General features: G+C 44.1%; 1 protein-coding gene across 3 annotated transcripts in view; it reads left to right on the top strand.

Annotated features, from left to right (window-relative positions):
* Positions 1-25,415, top strand: part of Trpm6 (transient receptor potential cation channel subfamily M member 6) — a 160,557-nt gene that overhangs the window by 5,465 nt on the left and 129,677 nt on the right. Inside the window, exon 1 of one of the 3 annotated variants that reach the window (XM_085693686.2) lies at positions 10,647-10,835. The exons of the other annotated variants lie outside the window; for them this stretch is intronic. Within the exon in view, the coding sequence (XP_085549812.2) occupies positions 10,824-10,835 (12 nt within the window). The 5' untranslated portion in view covers positions 10,647-10,823. Of the gene's footprint in view, positions 1-10,646; positions 10,836-25,415 lie in introns of those variants that run through there. 3 annotated transcript variants of the gene reach the window in all.

Raw genomic sequence — 25,415 nt, 5'->3', positions numbered from 1 at the left:
CAAATCCAAAGAGCCACAAACAATGCTTAACAAACTAAGTGCATCCAGTTTCTGACCCTTCACCCAGCCTCAGCCCAGCTTCTCCTTCCTCCTCATCTGGGGCCTGCACCTGCCTCCTTGTCACTGGCTGCAAGAACCAGGCCAGGGGCCCTAGAAAGATTTAAGGTCATTAATTTTTCTGGTGTCATTTGCCCTTATTGCTAAGACCTGGGTTCCATGTTCCAGGTTGGGCCACTGTGTACCTTTGTTCTGAGAAGTCTTTGCTGCAGCGAGAACCACAAACTTTCTTAAGGGAGCACACCCTTATTCTGCTTCCAATCAGTCACAATCAGGCAATTTTCCTGGGATCCTAGAAAGGCTGGCTCTCCAGGACCAGTCCTTTGGAGAAAAAGGACATTTAGTGGTTGGCTTAGTTGGTGAGGAGCATGAGGTGGCTCCCAGACACAGCAAGCACACTGTTTCTCTCCAAGAAGCTTTTGACTACTAACTTTAGGGTCCTCTTTCTTTCATACGCCAGGGGAATGATGGGTTCTGTGTTGTTGCTTTTTTTTTTTAAAAAAATCTCTCTTTGTCTTTCTGTCTCTCTATGTCTCTGTCTCTGTCTCTGTCTCTGTCTCTCTCTCTCTCTCTGTGTGTGTGTGTGTGTGTGTGTGTGTGTGTGTGTGTGTGTGAGAGAGAGAGAGAGAGAGAGAGAGAGGGAGAGAGATTTGTCTGTGTGTGAGAGGCAGGCCCACACACGCCTTCTCTGTTGAACTATTGACTACTGATAGATTCTGGAAGAAGGGGAGTCATTGTCTTCAGTTGAGTACTAGGAAGTTCCCGATTCTACCCTACAACTAATTAGTAGTTTTTAATCCGTAAACACCAGCTTAAATAGGCAGATACTGGTCCTGAGCACATACTCTATTTAGTCAGTAAATGTCTCAGTGTTGGGGTTTTGCTCACTGATTTTTCAGAAATATGCTCTTCATAACGCGTGAATTATACTTGTCCCTTTTTCCTGTTCATTTCAGTTTAATCAAATCTACTTACCTTTTGCATTTGGGGAAAGGGTGGATTCTGGATTTAGAATCCCTCAGCATTTCTCTCAATGAACTCTTGGACACATACTTTTTTATGCCAAGTGTTAAAACAACACAGTGGTGACTAACCTTTGTGCTTTTTCGTTGATAACAACTTGCTCATGGTAATAACTAGGATTAAGGAGGCTTCCACAGCTTTTAAACTATAATCCTGGGCTAGTAAATGTTTTCTGGGCATTGAATTATATATATATATATATATATATATATATATATATATATAAATTCAACTGTTTTAACTTCCTCTTAACCTCTTTTATTATTTCCGATTTTCAGTAACTAGAGTAGTTGTTGCAAACTTTCTACGGAGTCCAAAAGTGTTCACTATCCCGAGTATGAAGGAAAGAGATTCAAACACAGAAAACTTTGGGAGGGTCAAGATACCTCTGTGTTTGACACAGCTTGTAAGAGGTAATAAATATTTCTTTGCGTTTGAGTCACGATGTATAAGAGACAATATCGTTGTTAAGTGGCAGGCCCATCAGCCAACAATACATAGTACGTTTGTAGATATTTTGCACACTAAGTAGTGTGGCATAGAGATCATGCATAATGACAGGGGAAATTATGTGAAAAGACTGGAAATAAAAGTGGCAAGAAAGCGATTTGATTCTGGATGTGAGGCGACAGAGCTGCAGAAAGCTCTGGAGCCGGTTCCCTTTTCTCTTTTGAAATAGACACATGGAAACTAGCAAAAAAGAGTACAGAAAGAGGTCCTACAGACCTGCAAATTTCTGTTAGGAACATCTATAGACCGATATTTAAGAGAGCGAATCCATATTTAGACCACATAGAGGCCTTTCCCAGTTGTTTGTAGCGTTATAGAGGCCGTCTAGAGAGGTCTTGCCAGTTTTCATCAATGAGTTCAAAGAGGAGGAATGCGGCAAACATGGCGGTGGACAAGCTGAACTCCTCTGAGAAGTCAGTCTCTTTCTGGGTCCTTTGGGTTGTAAACGTACCACATAATCCTTTGTAAACTGACCCTTCCCTTGCTTTGCTCCCTAGGCGACAACTGGTTGCCTACTGTCAGACTTCACGCTAACATTCTTTCTGTTCTCTTATTGTAGTGTTCTTAACCTCCTCCTAGAAACAGGTCAGCCCTCCCCACCCCCAAATACACACGTACACGCACAACCCCATCCCCACCAGTCACATAAACTGGACTGTTTGGATTTGTCAACTTGACACAAACTAGAGTTAGCTGGGAAGAGGAAGCCTCAACAGAAAAATCACCTTCATCAGGTTGGTCCATAAGAAGTCTGTGGGGGCATTTTCTTGAATAATGATTGATGTAGGAAGGTCCCGCCCACTTTGGGCGGTGCCATCCCTGGGCAGATGGCCCTGAACCATACAACAAAGCAAGCCGAATGAATCAGCAACAGGAAACAAACCAAAAGGCAGCATTTCCGCCTGGTCTCTGCTCCAGGCTGCTGCTTGAACTCCTACCCTGAATGCCTCAGTGATGGACTATGCTCAGGAAGCCAGATACACTCTTTGCTCCCTAAAGTGTTGTGGGTCACGGCGGTTATCACAGCAACTGAAAGCAAACTAGGGCAACTGCTTTGTAAATAAAGACACTGGGAACAGCATAAATCAGTGTAAGTAAGAACTGGGAGCAGATTTTCCTTGCACACACTAGCTTCCAAGTTCTAAGTTTCCTATTCTCCCTCCAGACCTATGCAGACGGCCCTGCAACGAATTCCCGCACAGAACAGTGTCTGTATTTTTAAGTCCATGCTCATAGCGATGCGGTTTCCAAAGATGCAGACATTTTTGCGAGTTAGAGAAAAGATGAACTCTGCTGTGTTAGATAGTCAAAATTGCCAGTAACTCATTCTCCCAGGATCTCTTCCTTCCCTCCTTTCTTTCTCCTGCACATTTTCGAGTTTCCTCCTGTCTCCAACGGTGATGTATGGCTTTTGTTGGTAGAGAGATAAGAGTTCTACCGAGCTGAAAGGGATACAACTGTTTGGAGAATTCCCAGCACTGTCTTTGGGAAAGGAGGTAGATTATGCAGCCCTGGGCTCCTTTGAGGTAGAGGTGAGGAGGCACATACCTACACATACTTACACACACACACACACACACACACACACACACACACACACACACGGGTTCTGAGTGCTGTAGGCACACGCGTGGTTTAGAACTTAGCCAAGAAACAGTATCTATGTGGAGAAAAAGTTCTCACTATCTTTGCTTTGTTTTCCACAGTGGGATGTTAAGCCACCACATATTCCTTCAGCTAGGGTTCTACCTGGGTAGAGAAAATTAGCCAATTCCCGGTAGGCGTCACCGCTGGAGAACCTCACATTTATGTTAGGGAATGCTGACAAACATCCAGTTCTCCTAGGTTGGGAACCGAACTTGGTGCCATCAAAGGTTCATCCTCCTTGACAGGAAAGCATGAAGGGCAAGCACCCAGGCAGCACTGAGGAGCATGCTCCTGAGATGACTTTGCTTTCCTGTGTGACTCTGACCTTGAAATCCGTCCGATGATCACGATAGTGTTGTTTTCTTCTCCCACCAGAGTCTCACACTAGGCTTCCTAGTCCTGTCTGTGGTGGCTTGGCTGGCACAGCAAGGCTATATGTGAACCTGCATGCCATGAATTTGGGATAGGGTTCAGCCCATATAAGCGTGTTTTACCACCTGTATCGGCACAGGGCCTTGCTTTGTCTGCAGGGACAATCTCCTTTTGTTGGTTTTAATTTTATTGTGCTGTTTCAGCTTTGCCAAACGTTATTAGGGACACCTAATACCCGCACACAAAGAAGGCCTTCCATTTCTCTCTGCGAACTCATGCTGGAGTCAGCATCGTAACGCCACACTCAGAGCAGCTTGGTTGTTCTTAGCACTATTTGCTTCTTAAGGAAAACCTGGAGCGTCCTACAGTCTAACTTAGTATTGTGACTTGGAGATGAAGAATCTCCTTAAAAATTTCTCATGTATGACAAGGTTGCTTACAGGGTAGCAGCAGTATTTTGGAAGGTTCTGGAAGGTGGGACTTGATTGGGGGAAGTAGGTCACTCAGTATGGGTTTTAGGGAGTGGGTATATTATTTCTGGCCCCTTCCTGTCATGTCCACTTTCTGCTTCCTGTCTGAGTGAGATGAGGACCTTCTTTACTACATACCATGATGTTTTTTTCTGTTCCACTACATGGGGCAAAATGCGCATAGACTGAACCCTCCACCACCATGAGTTAGAATAAACCTTTGCTTCTGAGTTACTTTCTTGGGCATTTAGTCATAATGATGAAAGTTAATATATTTCGTAGCCGGGTGGTGGTGACACATGCCTTTAATCTCAGCACTCAGGAGGCAGAGACAGGCGGATCTCTGTGAGTTCGAGGCCAGCCCGATCTACAAGAGTTAGTTCAAGGACAGGCTCCAAAGCCACAGAAAAATACACTTATAAAGTGTGTTAACTTTCTTTGTTTTCAAATACCATTTAATGTGGGAGATAATAACTTCCTTCCTTCCTTTCTGTCTGTCTGTCTTTCTTTCTTTCTTTCTTTCTCTTTTTTCCTTTTTGTTATTTCTCAATAGAGTTTCTCTGTGTAACAGCTCTGGCTGTCCTGGAACTCAATCTGTATAGCCCAGGGTGGCCTTGACCTCACAGAACTCAGCATTCCTCTGACTACCAAGTGCTAGATTAAAAGTGTGCACTACCACCGACCCTCTGGGAGAGGGTAATTTAAGGAAGTATGATCCTTTATTAAAGAGTCAAGGTTGGCTACGGAGCAGAAGTTTATGAGAATACCTGCCTGAGACCCAGGGTCAGCTTGATCAGGAGAACTGTAAATGCTGAGTGAGGAAAGAGTTTCCTACCTTTATTGAGCTTAAAACTAGTCAAAACAAAACCAGTTTAAAGCTTTTAAATGAATATCCTGTTTGCCCTTGTGCCAAGGGAGGTCTGGAGTATTTAGAGACATCAAAGTGGTTGGAAGAACCTCATAGCTGAAGGCTTCCAGGAAGGATTGTGGGTTGGCCTGGAAGGTAAAGTGGTTATGCAAACACAGACACTTTTAAGGGTAAGGAAGGGTGTAAATGATGTTTACACTTGTGCAAGAGGCACGTACTGGCTCCCCTAGTCAGGTAGTTCGTACAGCTTCTGAGTTTAACTGGTAGGAAAATATGTTAATCATTTAGGACACCATAACTGGCAACCTTGACACCACATTATTTCATTGCTGTGCATTTCTGGAAGCTAGAAACTGGAAATCAAGTGTCACTGAGGTTGATGCCTCTGAAGGCTGCGAGGGACATTCTGCTCAGGCTACCTTCTCCCTGGTACTCTTCGTCTGTTTCCTGTCCTTACATACCTGTGTTCAAAATTCCTCTCTTGTTATTTTGGTGTGAGATGTTATATGGAAGTATGAACATTCTTCACACAATTCTAACACAAATGCCGACATTCCAATTTGCATATTAATAATATGTAAAGAAAAGGAAATTAGTAGTTCAGTGGCAGAATACTTGCCTAGCATGTGTGCTAATCCTTAGCACTGAAAAAAAAATCATCATTTTTTTCTTCTTTTTAAAATAGAAAATTGTGTGTGTGTGTGTGTGTGTGTGTGTGTGTGTGTGTATGTGTGTGTGCATGTGAATCTGGAGGTCAGAAGCTGATTGTCAGTGCCTTCCTTCTCACTCTCCTTCTTATTATGTGTTGAAGCAGGGTTTCTCAGAGCTCGAGGTTTGGGCTAGTCTAGCCGGCCGTCTTCCTCTAAGGAATCCCTGTCTCCACTCTGGAGGAATGACAAGCGGACTGCCATAACTCCCTAGCATTTACATGGGTATTGAGGACTTGAACTCTGCTCCTCACACTTGAGACAATATTTCTAACTTAGCTTCCCAAGTGTTGGGATTATCGGCGTGTGCCACCCTGCCTGGCTTTGGTAGATTTCGAAAGTATGAAGTCCAAGGTTTGCAATTATGGTGGAAAGGGAGGTGCCTTGCATAGATTGCTGAAATCCCTCATCCCCAATTAAAGATATTCTAGTCTTTGTTTATGTGGGAGGAGAGATCCTCTGTCTTCGAGGCTGTTAGACAGAGCTGGAGCACACCAGATAAGTGCTATTCACCTAGTGAAAATGATAGAGCCTTTCCTTTCTATAGGAGTTCGGGTTTGCAGTGGTTTAAGAGAAAGAATGAACGGACAGAATAAGTTGCCACTCTGAGGTTGAACAGGAAGGTTGTTTTAGTCAGGATTTTTGTTACTGTGCTGAAACGCTATGACCACAAGCAGCTTAGGGAGGGAAGGGTTTCTTTCACTCATACTTCCATATTGCAGCGCATCAGTCATTGAAATCAGTTAGGGCAGGAACCCAAATAGAGAAGGAAACTGGAGGCAGAAGCTCCTCCTGTGGGGGAGACCTGCTTAAGGCTTCTTCCTCGTGGCTTGCTCAGATGCTTTTTTAAAATGGTAAAATTTCTTTTTCATACACCATATTTTGACTATGGTTTCTTCTTCCTCATTTCCTCCCAGTCCACCCTCCCACTATCTAACTCCACACCTTCTTTCTCTCTCTCTTTAGGAAACAAATAGTGTGATAGTCAGTGTAAAACAAAACAAACAAACAATAAAAAAGTAAAAGCATGACAGATACACACACACACACACACACACACACACACACACCATAGAAGTTCAAAATCAGAAACCATTATAAGTAACCAAATGACAAGTAAGGTTAAAAAAAATTCCCCAGCAAAGCATTCTGAGACAAAGCGTCTCCAAAAATACCACGGAGTTCATTCTATGTTGCCCATCTTCAGAAGGACATGGGCTTGCCGTAAGTGTTGTCTGTACTTCCAGTGAGACTCCATTGGAGGAAACTGTATTTTCCTTTGTGAGTGGCTGCCAACTGGAGATAGCTTTTGGGTTAGGGATGAGGCTTCAAGTACAGTGTCCTTCTCAGCATTGGGACCTATCTATCAGTCTACTTTCTTATAGAATCCAGGACTACCAGCCCAGGATGTCCCCATCCACAATGCTCTGGGCCCTCTTTCTCTTATCTATCACCAATTAAGAAAATGCACTACAGGCTTTCCTGCCCACAGCATGACCTTATAAAGTACATTTTCTCAGTTGAAGTTTCCTCCTTTCAGATGACTTTACCTTGTGTCAGTTTGGTTTCAGAACTAGCCAGGACAAAGGTCTAAAAACAGAAACAACTATGCAGAAAGGGCTGAATTCCATCCTTTATCTCTGGCTTTTCTCCAACTTTTAAAAGAAATATGTTTTTGAGACAAGGTTTTGGTCTGTGACCTAACCTGGCTCGAAGCACCCAGAAACTCTCCTGCCTCAGCCTCTGATGCACTTGGATTACAGGTGTGAGCCACCACTCCTACCCTGATCTCCTTAATAACCTATAATTCTACATTTCTCCCAATTGTGCAATTGCTTATTGTAATTGTAGCTGGCTTGTGGCAGTCGGAGTATATTACCTTTCCGCATGGCATTGTCCTTTCTTATGTTCTCTGGGCTTCTGAAAGCAAAAGAGTCGTGAGTCAACCTGAGGATCATAAGCCAGGCAAGACAGTGAACTGCACCAGACCACTCCCACACATGGTGCCTTTCCTTCTCGGTGCAAAGAAAAAGTCATTCATTTCCCCTTAGTCCTAAAAGAATGGGAGGTATGACTTTGGAAAATCTCTAAAAATCCTTCCAAGGAAAGGAAATGAAAGCAAAACCAAATTCAAATCCAAGCCTGCAACCATTCTCCTTCAGAGTCGACTATTTGTATTAGAAAATATCCCTTGGTGCTCTTGACTGTTTGGGACTCATTAAGAAACGAAGGATGGCTGGGGCACCATCCTTTCTCGTGATAAAAGATCAGCTGCTCAACTCCACCCTAAACTCACCAAGTTAACCTTTAATGTTGAAACCCTAGCGTAAGCGTTGTTAGCTCTTACAAGACTAACATGTGCGCGTGCCCATTAGAAGGCTGGAGACCTTGAAAACTCTGGGTGAGAGGAGAGACCAGACAAAAGAGAAGAAAACCTAAGAGAAGAATGGACAGAGGCATAAAGAGAGGGCAGGGATGCAGTCAACGGAGGAGAAAATGAAGCCCTTTAAGATGCTGAGGCTTGGGGATGGTGGCCCAGGCATGCTTCCGGTTCTGATTGCTCCCCTTCCTGTAAAGTTGAGCTCTTTGGAGGCTGGACAATATCTTATTCATCTTTGACTTTTCTGGCATCCAACATTGTCTGCAAAATAGTCTGTGTTCGAGGGACTATTTGTCGGTCTGAATCAGCCCACCCCAGACAAATAATGAACATGGCAAAATTTAAGCATCCTAAGTAGAGATATGCTTGTGGGCAGAATAATTTTATATACAATCTTTTCAACTGATTGAGGGAGCTATGAAAGAGATTCCTGGGCTCTACCTTAGGAATACCTGAGGATCTGTCAAGAGAAGCCCAGGATTTAAAACATCCCTAGTGACTGTTCTATGACTCGGGTGAGATAATACTTTCTTCCGTGATCATGAGCTTGGTAAACAGCAGGAGGACTTCAGGTAGCCTCGAGGCGACCGTTTTGCAATAACTACAGATGGTTGCATTAGTCAGTGGCAAGAACAGCCCAGAGAAATAATGGCCTTTGTTTTGCCATTCACAGAGCAGCCAGCTTTTCTGTGACTAGGCCTTCCAGTCTAGTGTGCATCCTTTGCTCCCACCCTGTGTCCCTGGAGGTCCCTCAAGAGCCCAGGAACGCCCATTAATGGTTCCTAGAAGAGATTAAGTCAGCTTTCCTGAAAGATGGGTTTTGTGACTGGTGTCCTTTATCTTCTGACTGAGCCAGTTTTTCTAATCAGGTCACCTTCCTGGCCTTAGCACCCGGCCAGCTGTACAGTGAGCAGCAGCCTTGGGGTTAGTAACACTCTTATTCCAATGCCTCCAGTACTTTCGATGCAGCTTGGAACCAAAGGGCCTTGTAAACCAGTACATTTAGAAGGTCAAAGCGTTTAGGAACCACCTTGGGTTCCAAGTGTCTTGAAGCTTGATCACGTGACCACGCTAAAACACACACACACACACACACACAAAACTGCCTGAGAGATAAAAGTAGACTATAATAGTTTCCAGACACTGAGAGGTGTCAGCATGTGCCAGTCCAGATGCTTAGTCACTTAGTCTTTTGGATGAGTCTAGATTTTTCGTTCGCTGGCTTTAGGGTTGTGAAGAGAGCTAACAGAAATGATCTATGACGAGCACCAGCCAGGAGGCTCTGGCTTGCCTTGTAAGAGCATCCATCCTGGTAAATGTCTACAGATCATTAACGATTTGAGGAGGTGAACCTAGAGGAAATGACTTCTCAATTTTTAGTAGGCAAAACAGCAAAGTGAGAATATACAATTTTACTAACAAACAAGGAAATGACTATTGAGACCACACTGAGAAATGAGGGAACAAGTTTTTTGTTTGTTTGTTCGTTTTTGTTTTCAAGACAGGGTTTTTCTGTGTAAAAGCCCTAGCTGTCCTGGAATTAGCTCTGTAGACCAGACTGGCCTCGAAATTAAAAAGATCCACTTGCTTCTGCCTCCTGCGTGCTGGGATTAAAGGCGTGCGCAGCCACCACCAGGCAGAAACAAGTTTTATTAACTGTGACTGCAAATGCGAGCTCACCAGGCAAAACTTTGGACTGGACTTAATCGTAGGTGTCGCTAATTTAAAGTCACCTGTCCGGGATAAATGCCTAGTATTGTTCATTATAGTTTTTGTATGTAGGAGGAGGGCCCGCTTGCTTGTCCTGGACCTCCCACACCATTTGTGATCCTCTGAATATTGTGTTTCTCCGATGTGTCACCTCTTCCAACACAGAGATACATCTGGAGTCACTGACCACAGCCTTAGACAAGACTGTGCAGTCAGAGGACCCCCTTCCCTGCAACAAGAATCACAAAAGACATTTGTATGATCCTTCATAAATAAGCCAAAGAAACTGTCTTTGTCCAGTGTAACCTCTGTGAGAAAGGCGGGTTTTCTTATTATTCTTTCTGTGTAAGTAAGTAAACCAGGTCCCAGGAGGACCTCTTATGTTCAGCAACTCACAGGTGTTAAAGAAACACTGCAAGCCTAAACTCTTGAGTGTCTCCTCACCTACAGCTCTGAATCAAGAATCTAAAATCTGTCTGATGACAGTGACCGTCCCATCTGATCCTGGGACTACTTTGGAGCCATCTCTTTCCTATACAGGAGGCAACAGAACCCAAAAGACCACGTGACAACTCCACGGAGCTGTAAAGGGCAGTGACCACGTGAAGGTGGAGGACAGATTTTTAACTCCACAGTCCTCAAACCAGGTTTTGGTAGCTGGCCTGGAAAATCTAGGATGAGGACCGGGGCAGCGCTCTGCGGTAGGCACGGGTCAGGCTCGGGGCCCCAGGTGGCTGTGGGTGGAGCCAGGCGCACGCGTATCTAACTGCGATCTAGAATAGGTAGGATTTGCGAAATGCTGGCTTTCAAGTCCTCTAGTCTCCACCCGAAGATGATTATCATAGCTGAAGTTTTGGCAACCTCGTGGACCCTCCCGAAGGGCAGGACCCGTAGTCTTTCCTCCGAGAGTTGGGACCCGGCCAGACCTGGGTCGTGGCCGAGCGGAAACCGAACCCGGGGTCAGGGCGGCGGGGCGCGCTTGTGAGTCCGGGTCTGCGGAATCCTGGAGGAATCGAGTTTCGGGAGGTGTCCGGAACCCGGAGGAATCCGCTGTCGCTTCGGCTCCTCTGGCGGTGAGAATGCAGGTCAAGGTAAAAGTTGGGCCTGCGGCTGTCCGCGTTGGCCCCTGTCTACTGCCGCTGCTGGGGACCCCTGCGCGACACCAATGTTCCCAGGTCGTGGACAGTGACAGCGCCCAGTCCAGTGCTTAGAAGAAAACAGGATGCGGTGCCTGGGTGTCCTTTAAGACCGCTAGGCATTGCTAGGCACAAGCTGCCTGTCATCTCTACCGGTTTTTCTTTACTTTCACACTTGGTGCGAGAAATAATACTTATTGTGCCCATTGTGTACAGGCATAGTTCAGGCTTGCTATGCGTTGGGTCTTTTCAGCCTGGCCTGGTTGAGAAGAGCACATTCTCTGTTATCTTTTCAGACATCGTGAATTGGCATCTCAGCTCCATCACCACCTGTAACTCTGGGAGCTTAGTTATTAGCTTTGGCTTTTGCATTTGGAGCAACTGGAAAATACTGTTATAAGATTAAGTGGGCTATGATACACCATGTTCCCTTAGAATAATGCTTAGTGTATTTGACAAGATGCAAGGGCTTTCCTTTTCCTCCTGTGTTGGGGTTTGATCCTATGGCCTCCAGGATCCAAGCTCTCTACCACTGAGCTACATTCCCAGCCTTTTAAATACTTTTTATTTCGAAGCAGGAACTCATCAAGTTTCCCAGACTAGCCTTGAACTTGTAATCCCCCTGCCTCACTCAGCCTCTCCAGTAATTGGGCTAAACAGGATGTCATCTCTCTTCTCCCAACCTCCTTCCTTCAGGGAGAAAACAAAGCTGAGGGAAAAAAGCAGAGTTGAGATTTGAAGTCATGCCAAGGTACAGAATGCATGGAAAAATCTAGCCATATACGTAATGGTGATAGTTTGTTCTAGAGAATTATACTTTTTTTTTTTTTTTGGACAGGGTTTTTCCGTAGCTTTTGGAGCCTTTCCTGGAACTTGCTCTGTAGACTAGGTTGGCCTCAGACTCACAGAGATCGACCTGCCTCTGCCTTCCAAGTGCTGGAATTAAAAGCATGTGCCACCACCGCCGGCTAACTATACAACTCTTAACTATTCAGTGGGAAATGCATGTATCCTTCAGTTTCTTTGTTCGTGTGTGCGCATGTGCATGCACACACACACATCATGATTGTGTGAGTTGCCATGGTATGCATGTGGAGAGCAGATGACAGCTTCATGAATTGGTTTTATATGTATGTATGTATGTATGTATGTATGGTTCTCACCTTCCCTTGTGGGACCTGGGGATTGAGTTTGGGTTATCAAGTTTGTGCGGTAATTGATTGTAAACACTTTTTCTTGGTGAGCCATTTCTTAGGCTCCCATATGCCTTTGATGTACTAATTTATTCTTTGCTTTGGATTCTTCTACAACCAATTTATCATTAGCTAGTCAGCTGGATTGGCTAATTTGACTACTTGGATTTGAGTTTAAGCTGTGAGAATTTGATTGACTGTTTCTTATTTCTCATGAGGGGTTGTAACCATATGGGTGGAAGAAATTATATAGGATAAATGTGTGTGTGTACAATTCATATATACATACTTTCTGTATATGGCTCCATTGTTTTAATTTGTGCATTGTGTAAAAGGAATCAGATTGTATACATTGCACTGTTAATAGTTTCTAGGGAAAAAAATTCATGTCGGTATATATAGTGCTTGCTCAAGTTAAGACCATACATGCAGCATTTTCTCCCTATGACTATCAGTCTTCTGGGTTCATTTAGCCAACACATGTTTGTAGCGTGTCAACTATGTGATGAGCCCTCGCTCAGAGCCTGGGACTGTAGTTTGACACTGGATTGTTGAGATAAAGATGTGATGAGGAACCCAATGGGATGGAGCTCAATGTCAGCTATAGTTAGGTTTTGTTTTTTTCCTTTCCGAGAGTGTCCATGCCATACAGTCAAGCATCTCCCCCTCTCTTCCCTCCTTGTAAAGTAATAACGTTAGCTTGCATGCCCTCGGACCCTCAGAGCCACACCCTTGAGATATAGGAGCAGACTTTCTGAGAGGATAGTGTGACACTTGCGCACACGCAGCCGATTAATTTTGGCCTTGGCAAGGGTGGAAGTTTTGACATTTGCTAGCAGACGAATGAAACCTGGGACCGTTATATTACGTGATATGAGCCAGTCATAAAAAAGACAAATAGGATTCCATTTATGATATATTTAAGAATGTCAAATTCGTAAAATTGATATGTTGAGTGGTGATTGCCAGGGTGGGGGGATAGAAAGATGGAGTTGCTGTATGGGTCTAGAGTCCCAGCTTTGACGCATAGAGGAGTTTCAGAGACGGCTGCCTAACAATGGAACTGTATGTATCAATACTGAATGTCAAACTTAGAAAACAGGACAGTAAATACTTTATCGTGTATCTTTTATCACAATTAAAAATAGAAAGAGACCAGTTAGAATGATCCATGCTTATAATCCCTGCTCTTAGGAGACAGATGCCGGAGGATCATGACTCCAAGCCAACCTGGGCTGTATATTGAATTAGAGGCCAGTTTCAGTTACAGAGAAAGACCTAGTAGCAAAATCAAGCAAATATGAAAGAAAGATGCTCACATAAACTATGTAATGAAGTTTTTTTTTTCTAAACTTTGGATATGATTGTGAAATCTGAACTCAGGTAGGAGTAGGGGAGGGGTGGCAATGGAACACCCTGGAAAATTTCCCCTTGATTTGGACAGCCCAACACTTACTCTTTCTCACTGTCTTTTGATACAGGGTCTCAATGACAGCCCTTCCACCATTGAGATTCTTTCCCTTAGTATTGATGAATGTTTGCATTTCTGTGTTTCTTTGGGAGAAGTTCTTGGTCATGGGTAGCACAGGGAAACTATAGGACTATTTCAGAGTGTCACCATCTGTTTCTAGCAGTGAGAAGCAACCATTTAATTTGCCTTAGAGGCTGGATACTTTCTCAGGGTTTGGCCAGCACTCCTTTCTGCCACAGCCCTGCAGTTCACCCGTGTAGACATGCGTGCTGAGGCCAGAGGTCAACACCAGGTGTCGTTCCTCAAGATGGCTGTCCACTTTATCCTGACACAGGGTCTGCCACTGGGATCTGTTGTTTGCCTGACTCTGTGCTGGCTGGTTTGGGAGGCCAGGACACTCCCTGCTTCTACCTCCCCAGCACTGAGATAACAAGCATGCACCACACCGTCTGACTTCTTCTGTGAGTATTAAGGATCAAACTCAGATCCTGTGCTTGTGAAAGTACTTTACCCACTGAGTCATATTTCCAGTTTCCTACAATCCATTCTGACTGGAAAAGAAGTGTACTCAAAGCTCAGCAAGACACCATCCCATATGTGGTTACATCACATTTCCCCGGCTGACCTTGGGTATGTAGCCTGTGGAAGCCTGGAGTGGTTGATATCGTGATGAACTCACTAGTGGGATGCATTGCCATTTTCTGCCTCTGCTGGTTCCAGATCTTCTGTAAATAGACTGAGCCAGATGAGCATCAGATACCCCAGGTTTCTAGTGGTAAGATTAACTTGTGAATTCAGTTGTTCTTTATATCTGTCCCATCCTTAAACTGTGTGTGGACATTACATGGCATTTCCTTTGCCTGACTCAAAGCCTGGGTCACTGAATGACTATAGTTCTTCAAAGTGTTTACCTTTCTTGCCTAGTTATGGACTAGTAACTTCTTATGAATGGTCCTTTTTCACCAGGGAAGCAAAGATATTGGTGAGAAGTAAGTGCCTTCTGTAGCAGATGCACTAAGAGGCCTCGGAGAAGGGTCATTGCCTAGTATGTTCAAGTCTGATGTTCTCTTCACCCTCCTTAGTGTTGGGAGATGATGGCCTCTGACTTGGGAGGGCTAGGTCAAGCTGCCCATGCAAACCACATTGAATCCTGGGGCAAGGCAGAACTTCTTGCTCATAATTAGATCATAATGTCTGAAAACCACAAACTGTTTTCAGAATGCATGTTGTGTTGCCTTTTCACGGAGTTCTCTCTGTTGGTACTAAATAGAAACGGAGAAATAGCAATGATAAACATTTGGAGATACTAGCAGCAGAAGTAAAGAACAAGGAGCTCTAGGGCGATAACTCAGTGTTAGAGTACTTGGTTAGCATGCAAAAGGCCCTTCAGCACCGAAGAAAAGAATGTAATGGAAAAAAACCCCTGTTTTACTGCGGGCTGCATGTCCTCTGGACTCATAAGTCACCTTAGTTACTTTACCCATGAAACAAATAGCCTCCCTTTATAGGCCACCTCTTTCTAAGGGTTGTGGCTGCGACTTGGGTCTGAGGTTCCATTGGAATCTGTTAAAAGCAATAGATGAGAGACTTGAAATCACAAATGGAGCCGAACCCAGCAGTGGCTGGAACCACAATAAACTGACTTCTACAAGCTCTGTCTTGCTAGGGCCCCTCAGCCCCAGCTTTCTCTTGCCATAATTTTTCTCCTACAATTTCTTATTAAAGAAAAACCAAATAATACAGATTATTTCTTGAAAGCGAAATCTTTTAGTTTTCACATTATGATGGTTGGTTTGAAATTTTTTCTTAAACTATATAGTCTGAACAGAACACTTGGGCGATCTGCAGTCTCAGTGGGGGCTATCACCTAATTTCTATGTGCTTTTGTTGTTTTCTGGGGTAAGGCTTTCTTTCTGCCTGTGTTTCATTCTTTTTTGTTTTTAAAACAGAAGTCGTGTATGCATACATGGTTGTGCGTGCGTGTGTGTGTGTGTGTGTGTGTATGTGTGTATGTGTGTGTGCTCATGCTTGTGTGCTTGGTGTATAGGTTTGTGCATGTGTGCACGGGCATTCTCGCTCACACAGAGACCCGTGGTTGATGTCAGACGTCTTCCACAGGTACTTCTGTACCTTTGAGATTAGGTTTCTCACTGAACTCACACACAACTGGCTACCCAGCAAACCCCTGGGATCCATCTGCCTGTCTCTGTACTCAATACCTCCTCACACTCCTCCCTAACAATGTTGTTGTAGGTATGAGCAGTGACAGCTGACTTTTTATGTGGGTTCTGGGCATCTGAACTCAGGTCTTTATACTTAAGCAGCAAGGACTCAGCCCACTAAACTGTCTCTCCAGCCCCTTCCATTTCTAAAGAAAAGGATTCCCCAAAGGAATCCCACTGGTATTAGTTATCCCCTCCTTCCACATCTATACTACCCGCCAATCACTGACCTGCCTGCTGTTGCTGTAAGTCTACCTGTTTCAGGCATCATATATAAAGGGTTGCATGCTGCTGAAAGTGCTTTGTGACAAGCTTATCTCATCCTGATGGGTTCAGGGTTATCCATGTTGCAGCATATGCAGGAACTTCATCTCTTTGTCTTATTAAACAATTTTCCATTGCGTGTGCGCGCGCGCACACACACACATACACACACATATAAAATCAGTTTTTCATTGATGGAATTTGGTTGCTTCTATATTTTGGACTATACAATGATGCTTTTATGAAAATTCGTGTACAAGATTTTGAGTGGATTTGTTTTCATTTCTCTTGGGTAGACACTTAGGGGTAGCATTGCTGGGAGATACAGTAAATCCGAGTTTAGCTTTTTGAGAAACTGTAGACTTCTTTCCTAAAGTCACTGTACCATTTTACATTCCTTCTAGCAATTGATGAGAGTTGCCATTTTTTTTTTCAATTTCCTCATCTTTCCCTTTCTGACTATGGCCATCACAATGAATGCACAGGCGACCTGCTGGTTTTGATTGACATTTCCCTAAAGTCTAACAAGTTTGACCACCTTTTGTGTGCTTATGGCTGTTTTCTTTGGAAAACTGAATGTTTAGGTCCTTTCCATGGCACTTAGGTTTGAACCAGTACTTGAGATTGTCTTCTGGAAGTGTTCCATATTCACAGAAAAGTTAGCTTGTAATTCCTAATGGCTGTCAACCCTCTTGTCACCTCTGTGGGTTTCAGGGCTCACACAGAGGGCATGATGTCTTGCAGCGACTTTCCTGAGGATTTTCCATGCTTGGTGTGTGAGGGGCCTCACAGGATTCAGATGGCAAAACAATATTCAAGAAATTAATTTGCAAACCTTAAAACCTTGCTGTTAAACTATCATTCTTTTTTAGATTTATTTTATATATTTTAAGATATATTTTATGTATATTAGTATTTTGCCTGTGTGTATTATGTGGGTACCTGGTATTTGTAGAGACTAGAAGAGGGAGATCGAGCCTCTGGAACTGAAGTTACAGATGGTTGTGAGCCACCGTATGGGTACCGGGACATGACCCCAGTTCCTCTGGAAGAACAAGTGTCCATAACCATTGAGCCATTCCTCTTTCCAGCCCCCAACCATGGTTCTTGGGGATGGAGGTTCTCTGAAGTAAAGGGTTTATTAAACCATTACAGAAAGACACCTGGCATGGGGACAAACCCCAGAGCCATGATCAACAAATGAGGCAGCAGCTGAAAATAGGACTACTGAAGCTAGGGGCCAAGAATAGTGTGTGTGTGTGTGTGTGTGTGTGTGTGTGTGTGTGTGTGTGTATCCCAGTGTTGGGTTCCCTGGGCACATTATTCACCGTCTGTAGATTTAGTATCTCATTTATAGAAAGGAGCTAATAGTTGCAGTCAGGTGTTCTGGGGCACATTAAGTACTTGGCATTGTGCAGGTGAGACCGTCGAGAGGGCAGAATCAATGCTCACCCCCCACCCCCGCTGCTACTATTCTTTAACAAACTGGGTTGGATTTCCAATATGGAGACCTCTTTTTTTTTTTCTGCAAAAATAGATAGCCTCCACTGACCTAAGGATCAAGAGATTTTGTAAACCGAGCCTTATAATCATCTCTGAGAGACAGTTTTCTTCCCAGATGAATCTAAGAGGGCACTCACAGACACTTGGCTTGTGTCCAGAAACCCTTTCCAAACTTCGTCTTCACGGTCAGCTTGTGCTTCACAAGGATTCTCAAACAAAACAGAACAAAACAAATCTCAATCTTTGACCTTATCTGTGCTAGATAAACTGGACCCTTTGAGCAGCCAGGTTTCCTGTTTGACCACAGGACCAAGTAAGGAGGTATTTTTGAATGTGTAGAGACGATTTTAAATTTTTTTGTTGGTTTTTTTTTTTCAAAGACAGGGTTTCCTTTTGTAACACTGACTGTCCTGGAACTTGCTTTGTAACTTAGAGATCTGCCTGCCTCTGCCTCCTGAGTGGTGGGAAGAAAGGGGTACACCACCACTGCCCAGCAAAGATTTTAAATCTTTAATTAAAAAACAAAACAAAACAAAATTTCTCTACTCTGCTCAGGTTATCCTTGAATCCTCTCAGCCTCCCATTCGGGTGGATTGCAGGAGTGCCTGGGCGTGTTTGGCTCCGGGGGTCAAAACCTTGCAATTAAAAACTTCTCTAACCTTAGTTTTTAACGGACAGCTCCAGGCCAAGCAAACTGACACAAGACACTTGCAAACTGGGTTCTTAATCTTGCAGGGAACACAGAGGCAAGCTACGGTGAGCCCATATTTGGCTTGCTCAAGTTCCTTGCAGCCACTCCCGCTGTGAGGGAAAGCATTCCTCAGGAGCAGGTCTTATCTTGGAGACCTTTCAGGCAGAAGTTATGTTCTGCTGACTGCCACTTAGGTTTAGCAAACGTCGAGCTGAAGAGCAGGGTTGGTGGCTGAAGGACCAGGAGCCCCGGAGGAGCTCGTCACCACCCTTGTGCCAGGGGGTGTGCAGGTGTCGTCTGGGTCCCTCCGATCAGCAGGAGGGCAGGTTTGCGGAGCAGGTGCCCGCGCACTTCTAGGAGGTACTGAATTCCTGTTCGTCAGCTTTGTTCTCCAACTGTAGGCAATGATGGTGGGTTCCTTTAAGTTATTTTAATTTGTAAAGCTTGGGCTTACACTCGGGGGCAACTAGAGTGAAACGTTCCTCTTTATAATCCAATCACAAGATGTGGTGAGCATCCGAGTAACTTGTTCTGGAGTAGGAAGTTTGCTGTTCTTTTTGTTTAATCCCTCTTTTGTGGCTGCCCTTTGGAGGCGAAGTCTCTTCCTTATGGAGTGATTGTATTTCTTCTCATCTTACAATGTCACAAGAACTCAAACAGAGAAGGAACATCTTAAGAATTAAAGTGAGCATGGAACCTGCCCTGCAGTTTGCTGCTGGGTGACTCTCGGAGGGAGGTGCTGTGTGGTGGCGGTGCCCTCTTTCCTTCCTGAGTGGCCCGGGTGTACACTCAAGCCTCCACGGAACAACCCCGGAGCTTTGAACACCACAGCAACAGCAACAAACAGGAGCCGGGAAATTCGGGCCTAGCAAATGCTTCATGCCTGCCAGTCTCTCTTAGTCACAGCATTCTTGCTCTCCTACTGACTGACCAACTGCTGAGGCTTCACTTCCTGGACCACCCTCCTTCTCACAAAACATCTTTTTGCTCACAGACTTTTAGGAGAGTTAGCTATTCTCAATACGGGAAATTTGATACTAACGTATTAAAGGCATTCCAGAGACTGTTTCTCTTTATCTTTGTGTGTGGTATATATGTATGTACATGTTTGTGTGTGGTGCACATGTGTCTATGTGTGTGTGTGTGCTGAGTCGTGTAGAAGCCACAGGTCAATGCCTGGTGTCTTCTTCCCTGCTTTCCACTTCATCTTTTGAGACAGGGTCTCTCACCAACCTGAAGTTCAATGATTTACCCCGACTGGCTGTCTTGTGAGTTCTGAGGTTACCCTTGTCTCTTTTTTACTCTTCAGCACTGGGGTTATAGATATAGGCCTCCACCCTCAACTTTTGTGTGGTTTCTAGATATTTGAATTCAGGTTCTCACATGGGAACACACTTTGATGAGAAATCTCGGGGCCCCCAGCAGCCCAGTGGTAGAGTTAAGCGCAGCATACATGAAGCTCTGGGCTTAACACCAACATCTGAACAAAAACAAACAGAAAGGTGAACAGGGCGGAAGGGATAGAAAACATAACAAAATAAAAGCCCCACAAGTGAAACAAAATGAAAGAACACATTAATGGTTCAAAATGTTCCTGTTGAATTAAAAACAATTGAAGATTGAGATGGAAATCTTTATTTTTCTACTTTAAAATAGCACCCAAAGATTAAGGTTAAACATCTTAACATGATAGAAAACAAACAAACAAACAAACAAACAAAAACAAAACAAAACAAAACAAAGAAAAAAGGAAAAAGGTTTAGGCAAGCAGGGTTCTTTATTGAAAATCTCCTAGAAAAAGAATCCCCCAAAATTATGTTTCCCAAGGAAACAATCCCGTGATCTTGTCAGAGGAACCCTGGACCACAGGTTCAGAGGAATCACACTAGATTATCAGGAGACTCACGATATTTTCAAACGCTTACATGGCCGCAATACCTTTTCTTTCTCCCATGTTGCGCCTTTGTTTTTCAGTATAGAAAGCAGTGGCAAGCGCTTGCACACAGCCCAGTCGGCAGGAAGGCCGGCCGAGCACAGAGGGTTTAAACAGGTCACAATGGAAGAGCGGATACCGAGAGTCCAGAGGCTCAGAGGGCACACAGGAGGAGAATTTGATCCACATTTTATTCTAGACAGCAAAGGAGTAGAGAGTGCCGACAGTGAGAACAGCCCGAAGAGAGCTCCTGAAGAGAGGGCCTGTAAGTTGTTTAGTGGATGTAAAATGTGACTTTTATAATTTAATAAAATTTACTAAAAAAAAAAAAAAAATGTGGGGGCTGAGGCAGGGAGACGAACACCCAGGATGTGGTTGGCCGGGAGTAGGGTGTGAACACAGTGACGGATTTCCAATACCCACAAGACCATGGGGAGCCACTGGGTGCTTTCAAGTGAATCTGCCTTTCTCTCTCACTTATGAAGACCACAGGCCTGATTGCAGAGATTGGGCCAGAGAAAAGCAAACTGGAGGCAGGAAGGTCTCAGAGATAACCGACACAAAACTTTACGGTGACTTTAGCTCGGGAAGTGGAAGCATTAACTAGGTTCGTGGTGACGCAGGTGCGGCGCTGTAGACAATCCGTCAGCTATTTCAGAGATAGGCCCCATAACTTAACAGACTGATAGGAGAAGGAAAAGCTTTTCTGAACAACAAGCCAGATATTGGAAGACAAACAACACACAGCAGTTCCTCTTGCTTGGTACAGAAAGGGAAGGCGCCCAGTGTCTTTTGTGAGACTACCATCCCAGCGTTCAGCAGGTGGCTGTCAGGGAGGTTCATTAGTTTTGAAAAGTTGCCGGTTCTGAAACATGGACTGTGCGTGTCTTAATCCAGGGGTCACCGAATATCCTGGACCTATGCAGCCAAGAAAACATGTTCCCTGCTTCCATTACAGTCAGTAACTGGCTGAATTATAGTTTTCTGACTATAATCTTTTAATGGGGATATCTCCTGGAACCTCAAGTCAGGAGAGCGCAGGGGAAGTGGCTGGTACATCTAACAGATTCCACAATCAGTCATAAAGATTTGGGGCAGGATGAAAAGAGGAAGCAAAGGTACACTCATCAACAGAAAAGAAGAAAGAGAGAAAGAAAAATAATTTCCCTTTTAGTTGAGGGTGCAGGTTCAGTCAGGATGGGAGTGTCCTAGTTTCTAACATGGACACTTGGGTTCAGTAAGGAGACTTTAGGGAGCCCCAGAGAGGCAGCAGTTTTGGGTGGGGGAAATGGTGGGCAGGCTAAGGCCCCAATCAGAGCTGCTCAGGTGAGTGGGTACGTCTTGCGTGAGCAGTTGCTTGAACTGCAGGCAGGTGAGTGGGCTGCCCGCAGTCAATGCCGATAGCAGCTCCCTGTCCTTGCGCTTCGCCCTCCGCTTTTCTCTACGTCTTCAATGTACGTGACCTCTGTTGATGTCCAGTCACAAATCACCAGACACAGAATAGTTGCGGTAGGGAAGCCGTCTGTTGTTCAATAGTCTGGTCTTTTCACGGCGCTGCTCTAGACGCTTTAACCTTCTAAACCTTCAAGGCAGTGCAAGGAGATGGCTTTTTTGTAGCAGCAAAGTGATATTTTTACTTACTGTATTTGTTATTATTACTTTATTTATTTATCTCTATTATTTGATTGTTTTTATTGTGCTATACACTTTTCTCTGTCTCCCCCCCCCCCCCATTATACGTTTAAGTAAGAGAAATTTGGTCCCTTCAAAATCCTTTTGGGAGGAAGTTGAACATAAATAATAGAGTTGGTAACTCTCTGAGGCAATTGAAATGCATTATGGTGAAACTATTCCTTCACCAGACAGTGCCTAACAGTCACTAGTAGCTTGTACTGGTCGGTCTTTCTGTCAGCTTGAAATAAGCTAGAGTCATCTAGGAAGAGGGCACCTCACATGAGGAATTAATTGGTTCTCTCAGAGTGTCCTGTAGATGAGTGGGGGGGGGCATTTTCTTGAGTAATGGTTGATATGTGAGGGCCCAGCCCACTATAGGTGGTGCCCGCCCCAGGCAGATGGTCCTAGGTTGTTTAAGAAGGAGAAAACCAGGGAGAGCAAGCCAGTAAGCAGCACTCCTCTCTGAGGTCTGCTGTGGCCCCACTTCCAGGTTTCTGACCTCCTTGATCCTGCCCGATTTCCCTCCGTGATGAACTGTGGCCTGGAAATTCAGAGGATGAGATAATAGTAGACATAGTAAATTATAAGATGAGATAAATCCTTTCCTTCCCTAAGCTGGTTTTGGTCAGTGTTTGATCACGGCAATAGAGAAATAGACTAGGATATAACTCATGGTTTTACTCATAAATCGACAGTCTGCACGGAGAACAAGATAGTATTTATCTGCATTTTCTTCCATTTCTACTCCACAAATACAGATGTGCATGAAAATTACGCTTTCAGGGACATTTTGTACAACATGAAGAATGACAGATTTACACGAGTAAGTTATTTGCCTTGTACAAAGATTTATGTATAAAAGAATATCTGTTGGCTCCCATAAGCAAATGTGTATGAGTATTAGTAACATCATGATTAATGTTAAAGCATTGAGGCATAGAGATGCATATTTGTGAAATTTTTTGTATATATTATAAATGCACAGGATGTCTTTGGAAGAATGTTCATTGAAGTGTAACAGAGCTTAGCTTTGAAAAGGGGAACTGGTGGCTCCAGTAGAGGGGTGAGACAGGCAGCTCATGTTCTCACTAGCATCTGCCGTCTTTTGGATTCTGTACCATTTGTAGCATTACCTATTAGAAGGTACGTTTGGGGGATACAGCTCAGAAGTAGAACACTAGCATATGTGAAGCCTGGGTTTGAGCTTTGGCCCTGGGAGAAGATAAGACCCGACACCTCCCCCCCCCCCCCCCAATTGCCAGGATCTGGTTTCCTATGTCAGGACCCATGCTCGGTTCTAAGAATCCACTTTGTGTGGCTCACAATTGCCTGTAATGCTGGCTCCAGGGGTCCAGTGCCCTCTTCTGGCTTTTGAGGGTACATGTACTCCTGTGCACATATACCCCATCCTCATCCAACATAGAGTTAATTATAAAATAATCTTTTAAAAAAGACTCATCCATGTTGCTGTTTGGGGTCCCCTGTAGGCTAGACAAGAGAGTAAATTTGTTTTAGCTCTTCCTTCCCACAGAATCTTATCCTTCCCTTGAGTGCAGGTACCTGCATATGCAGTAATTTCGAGACCCACGCTTTTAAGTTAAAATTTAGGAGAATTTCCTATTTATTATGTAGCAGGAAGATGGTGCTTTCTCTGGAGTATCCAATAGGCTGCTATGAATGCTCCCAATCTACCAAATTTAGTGGGTACTTTTCATTATGTCTTCGTTGCTCTTCTACTGTTGTGATAAAACACCATGACGAAGAAGCAGAAGAAGCAGAAGAAGCAGAAGAAGCAGAAGAAGAAGAAGAAGAAGAAGAAGAAGAAGAAGAAGAAGAAGAAGAAGAAGAAGAAGAAGAAGAAGAAGAAGAAGAAGAAGAAGTTGTTTAATGAGGTTTATAGTTTCAGAGGATGAGTCCATGACCATCATGATGAGGACCATGACAGCAGTTTGGTGCTGGAGCCGTAGCTGAGAGCATCCATCTGACCCACAATCACAAGGCAGAGAGAGAGAGAGAGAGAAAGGAGGTGGCGGATCCATCTACCCCCCAGAGATACGCCTCTTGCAATGAGTCTGCATTTTCTAACATTTCTCAAGCAGTTCCATAAGGGGAACAAATCATTCAAATATGTGAGCTATGGGGTCCATTCTCAAATCACCGGAGATTCTAAGAGCATTTCCTGTGTACTGCAAGCCCAAGCTTCACCAGACACAAGGTGAAAACACACTGCGATGGTACCTAGCTGTGTGGTGCTAATGCAAGAGAGGGGATGGTGAATGCATGGTGAGCTTCCTTCCTCTTCCTCTCTGGCTGAGGGTGACAGGACAGCAGACACTTCCAGTCCTCAGAGCTAAACTGACCGTGACTTCTTGTAGAACATGGAAAATAGAGCCTTGTACAAAATTACCATGGAAAATTAGCATGTCAGTCACTCTTTGTGTTTCAGGGGAGTGAACAGTTTCTGCAGTTATGAGCATGTCTCTCTCTCTCTCTCTCTCTTTGAAAAAGTAAATTACATTTACGGATTGTGTGTGTGTGTGTGTGTGTGTGTGTGTGTGTGTGTGTGTGTGTGTGTGTGCATGTACACATCTGCATGTGTGTGCATGTGGAGGTCAGAGGACAGCTTTCAGCAGTTAGTTGGCTCCCTCCTTCCATCTTGTGGGGTCTGAGGTATCAAAGTGGACTAAGCTGTCAGTGGCCTTGTCTGCAGAGTCAGCTCACAGCTCCTGAGCTCTGACTGTCCAGACCATGTGTACACAGCACCACCCAACCTTCCAACATCTCCACGGTCGTTTTCTTTCTTCTCTTGTCTTCTGTCCTTTTTCCCCTCATTCCTTTATCTTCCTTCTCTCTGAGGTGCTTTTTCTCTCTCTCTCTTTTCACTAACTGCTCCTTTGTGTTCACACAAGTCGTACTCTTCACATGAACTTTCCCTATAAAACATCACGTGGACAATTACTGCCCTTGTTTTTAGAGCACTGGTTCTCATTCTTCCTAAGGCTGCGACCTTTTAACACAGTTCCTCATGTTGTGCTGGCCCCCAACCATAACATTATTTTCATTGTTACTTCATAACTGTAATTTTGCCACTGTTATGAATCATACTGTAAATATCTGATATGCAGGACATCTGTTATGTGACCCTTGTGAAAGGTCGTTTGACCCCTAAAGGGGTCATGACCTACAGGTTGAGTACAGCTGTTTTAGATAGAACTTGTTCTTCTGCATAATGGAGCAGTAAGGTATCATATTAAGGCATAATAATACCAATAAGGTATTAGCCATGAAATTATGGATAATAGTTTAGTTAAGAAAAGAACACTTCCCACAGCTCTTGGCATATATAAAAGGCTATGTTAATATCAGATTTTGGGTTGTATTGTTGACTTAGGGACACTATGTGTGCGTGCATGTGCACATGCGCTTTTGTGCTTGAGCACGTGGCTGTTGTTTATACTGCTGTTGGTTTTCCCCAGAGTACCTCCTTCTGCCTAGCTGTTCTCACATTCAATTTGGTCATCGTGGACAAACCTGTCATCCTCTCTGGTTTGTTTGTGGTTTTAATCACAATGGAAGTATTTCTC

This window comes from Myodes glareolus, chromosome 7, assembly GCF_982192425.1.
Source record: "Myodes glareolus chromosome 7, mMyoGla1.1, whole genome shotgun sequence".
NCBI lineage: Eukaryota > Metazoa > Chordata > Mammalia > Rodentia > Cricetidae > Myodes > Myodes glareolus.
This window is presented reverse-complemented; position numbering and strand designations above follow the sequence as displayed.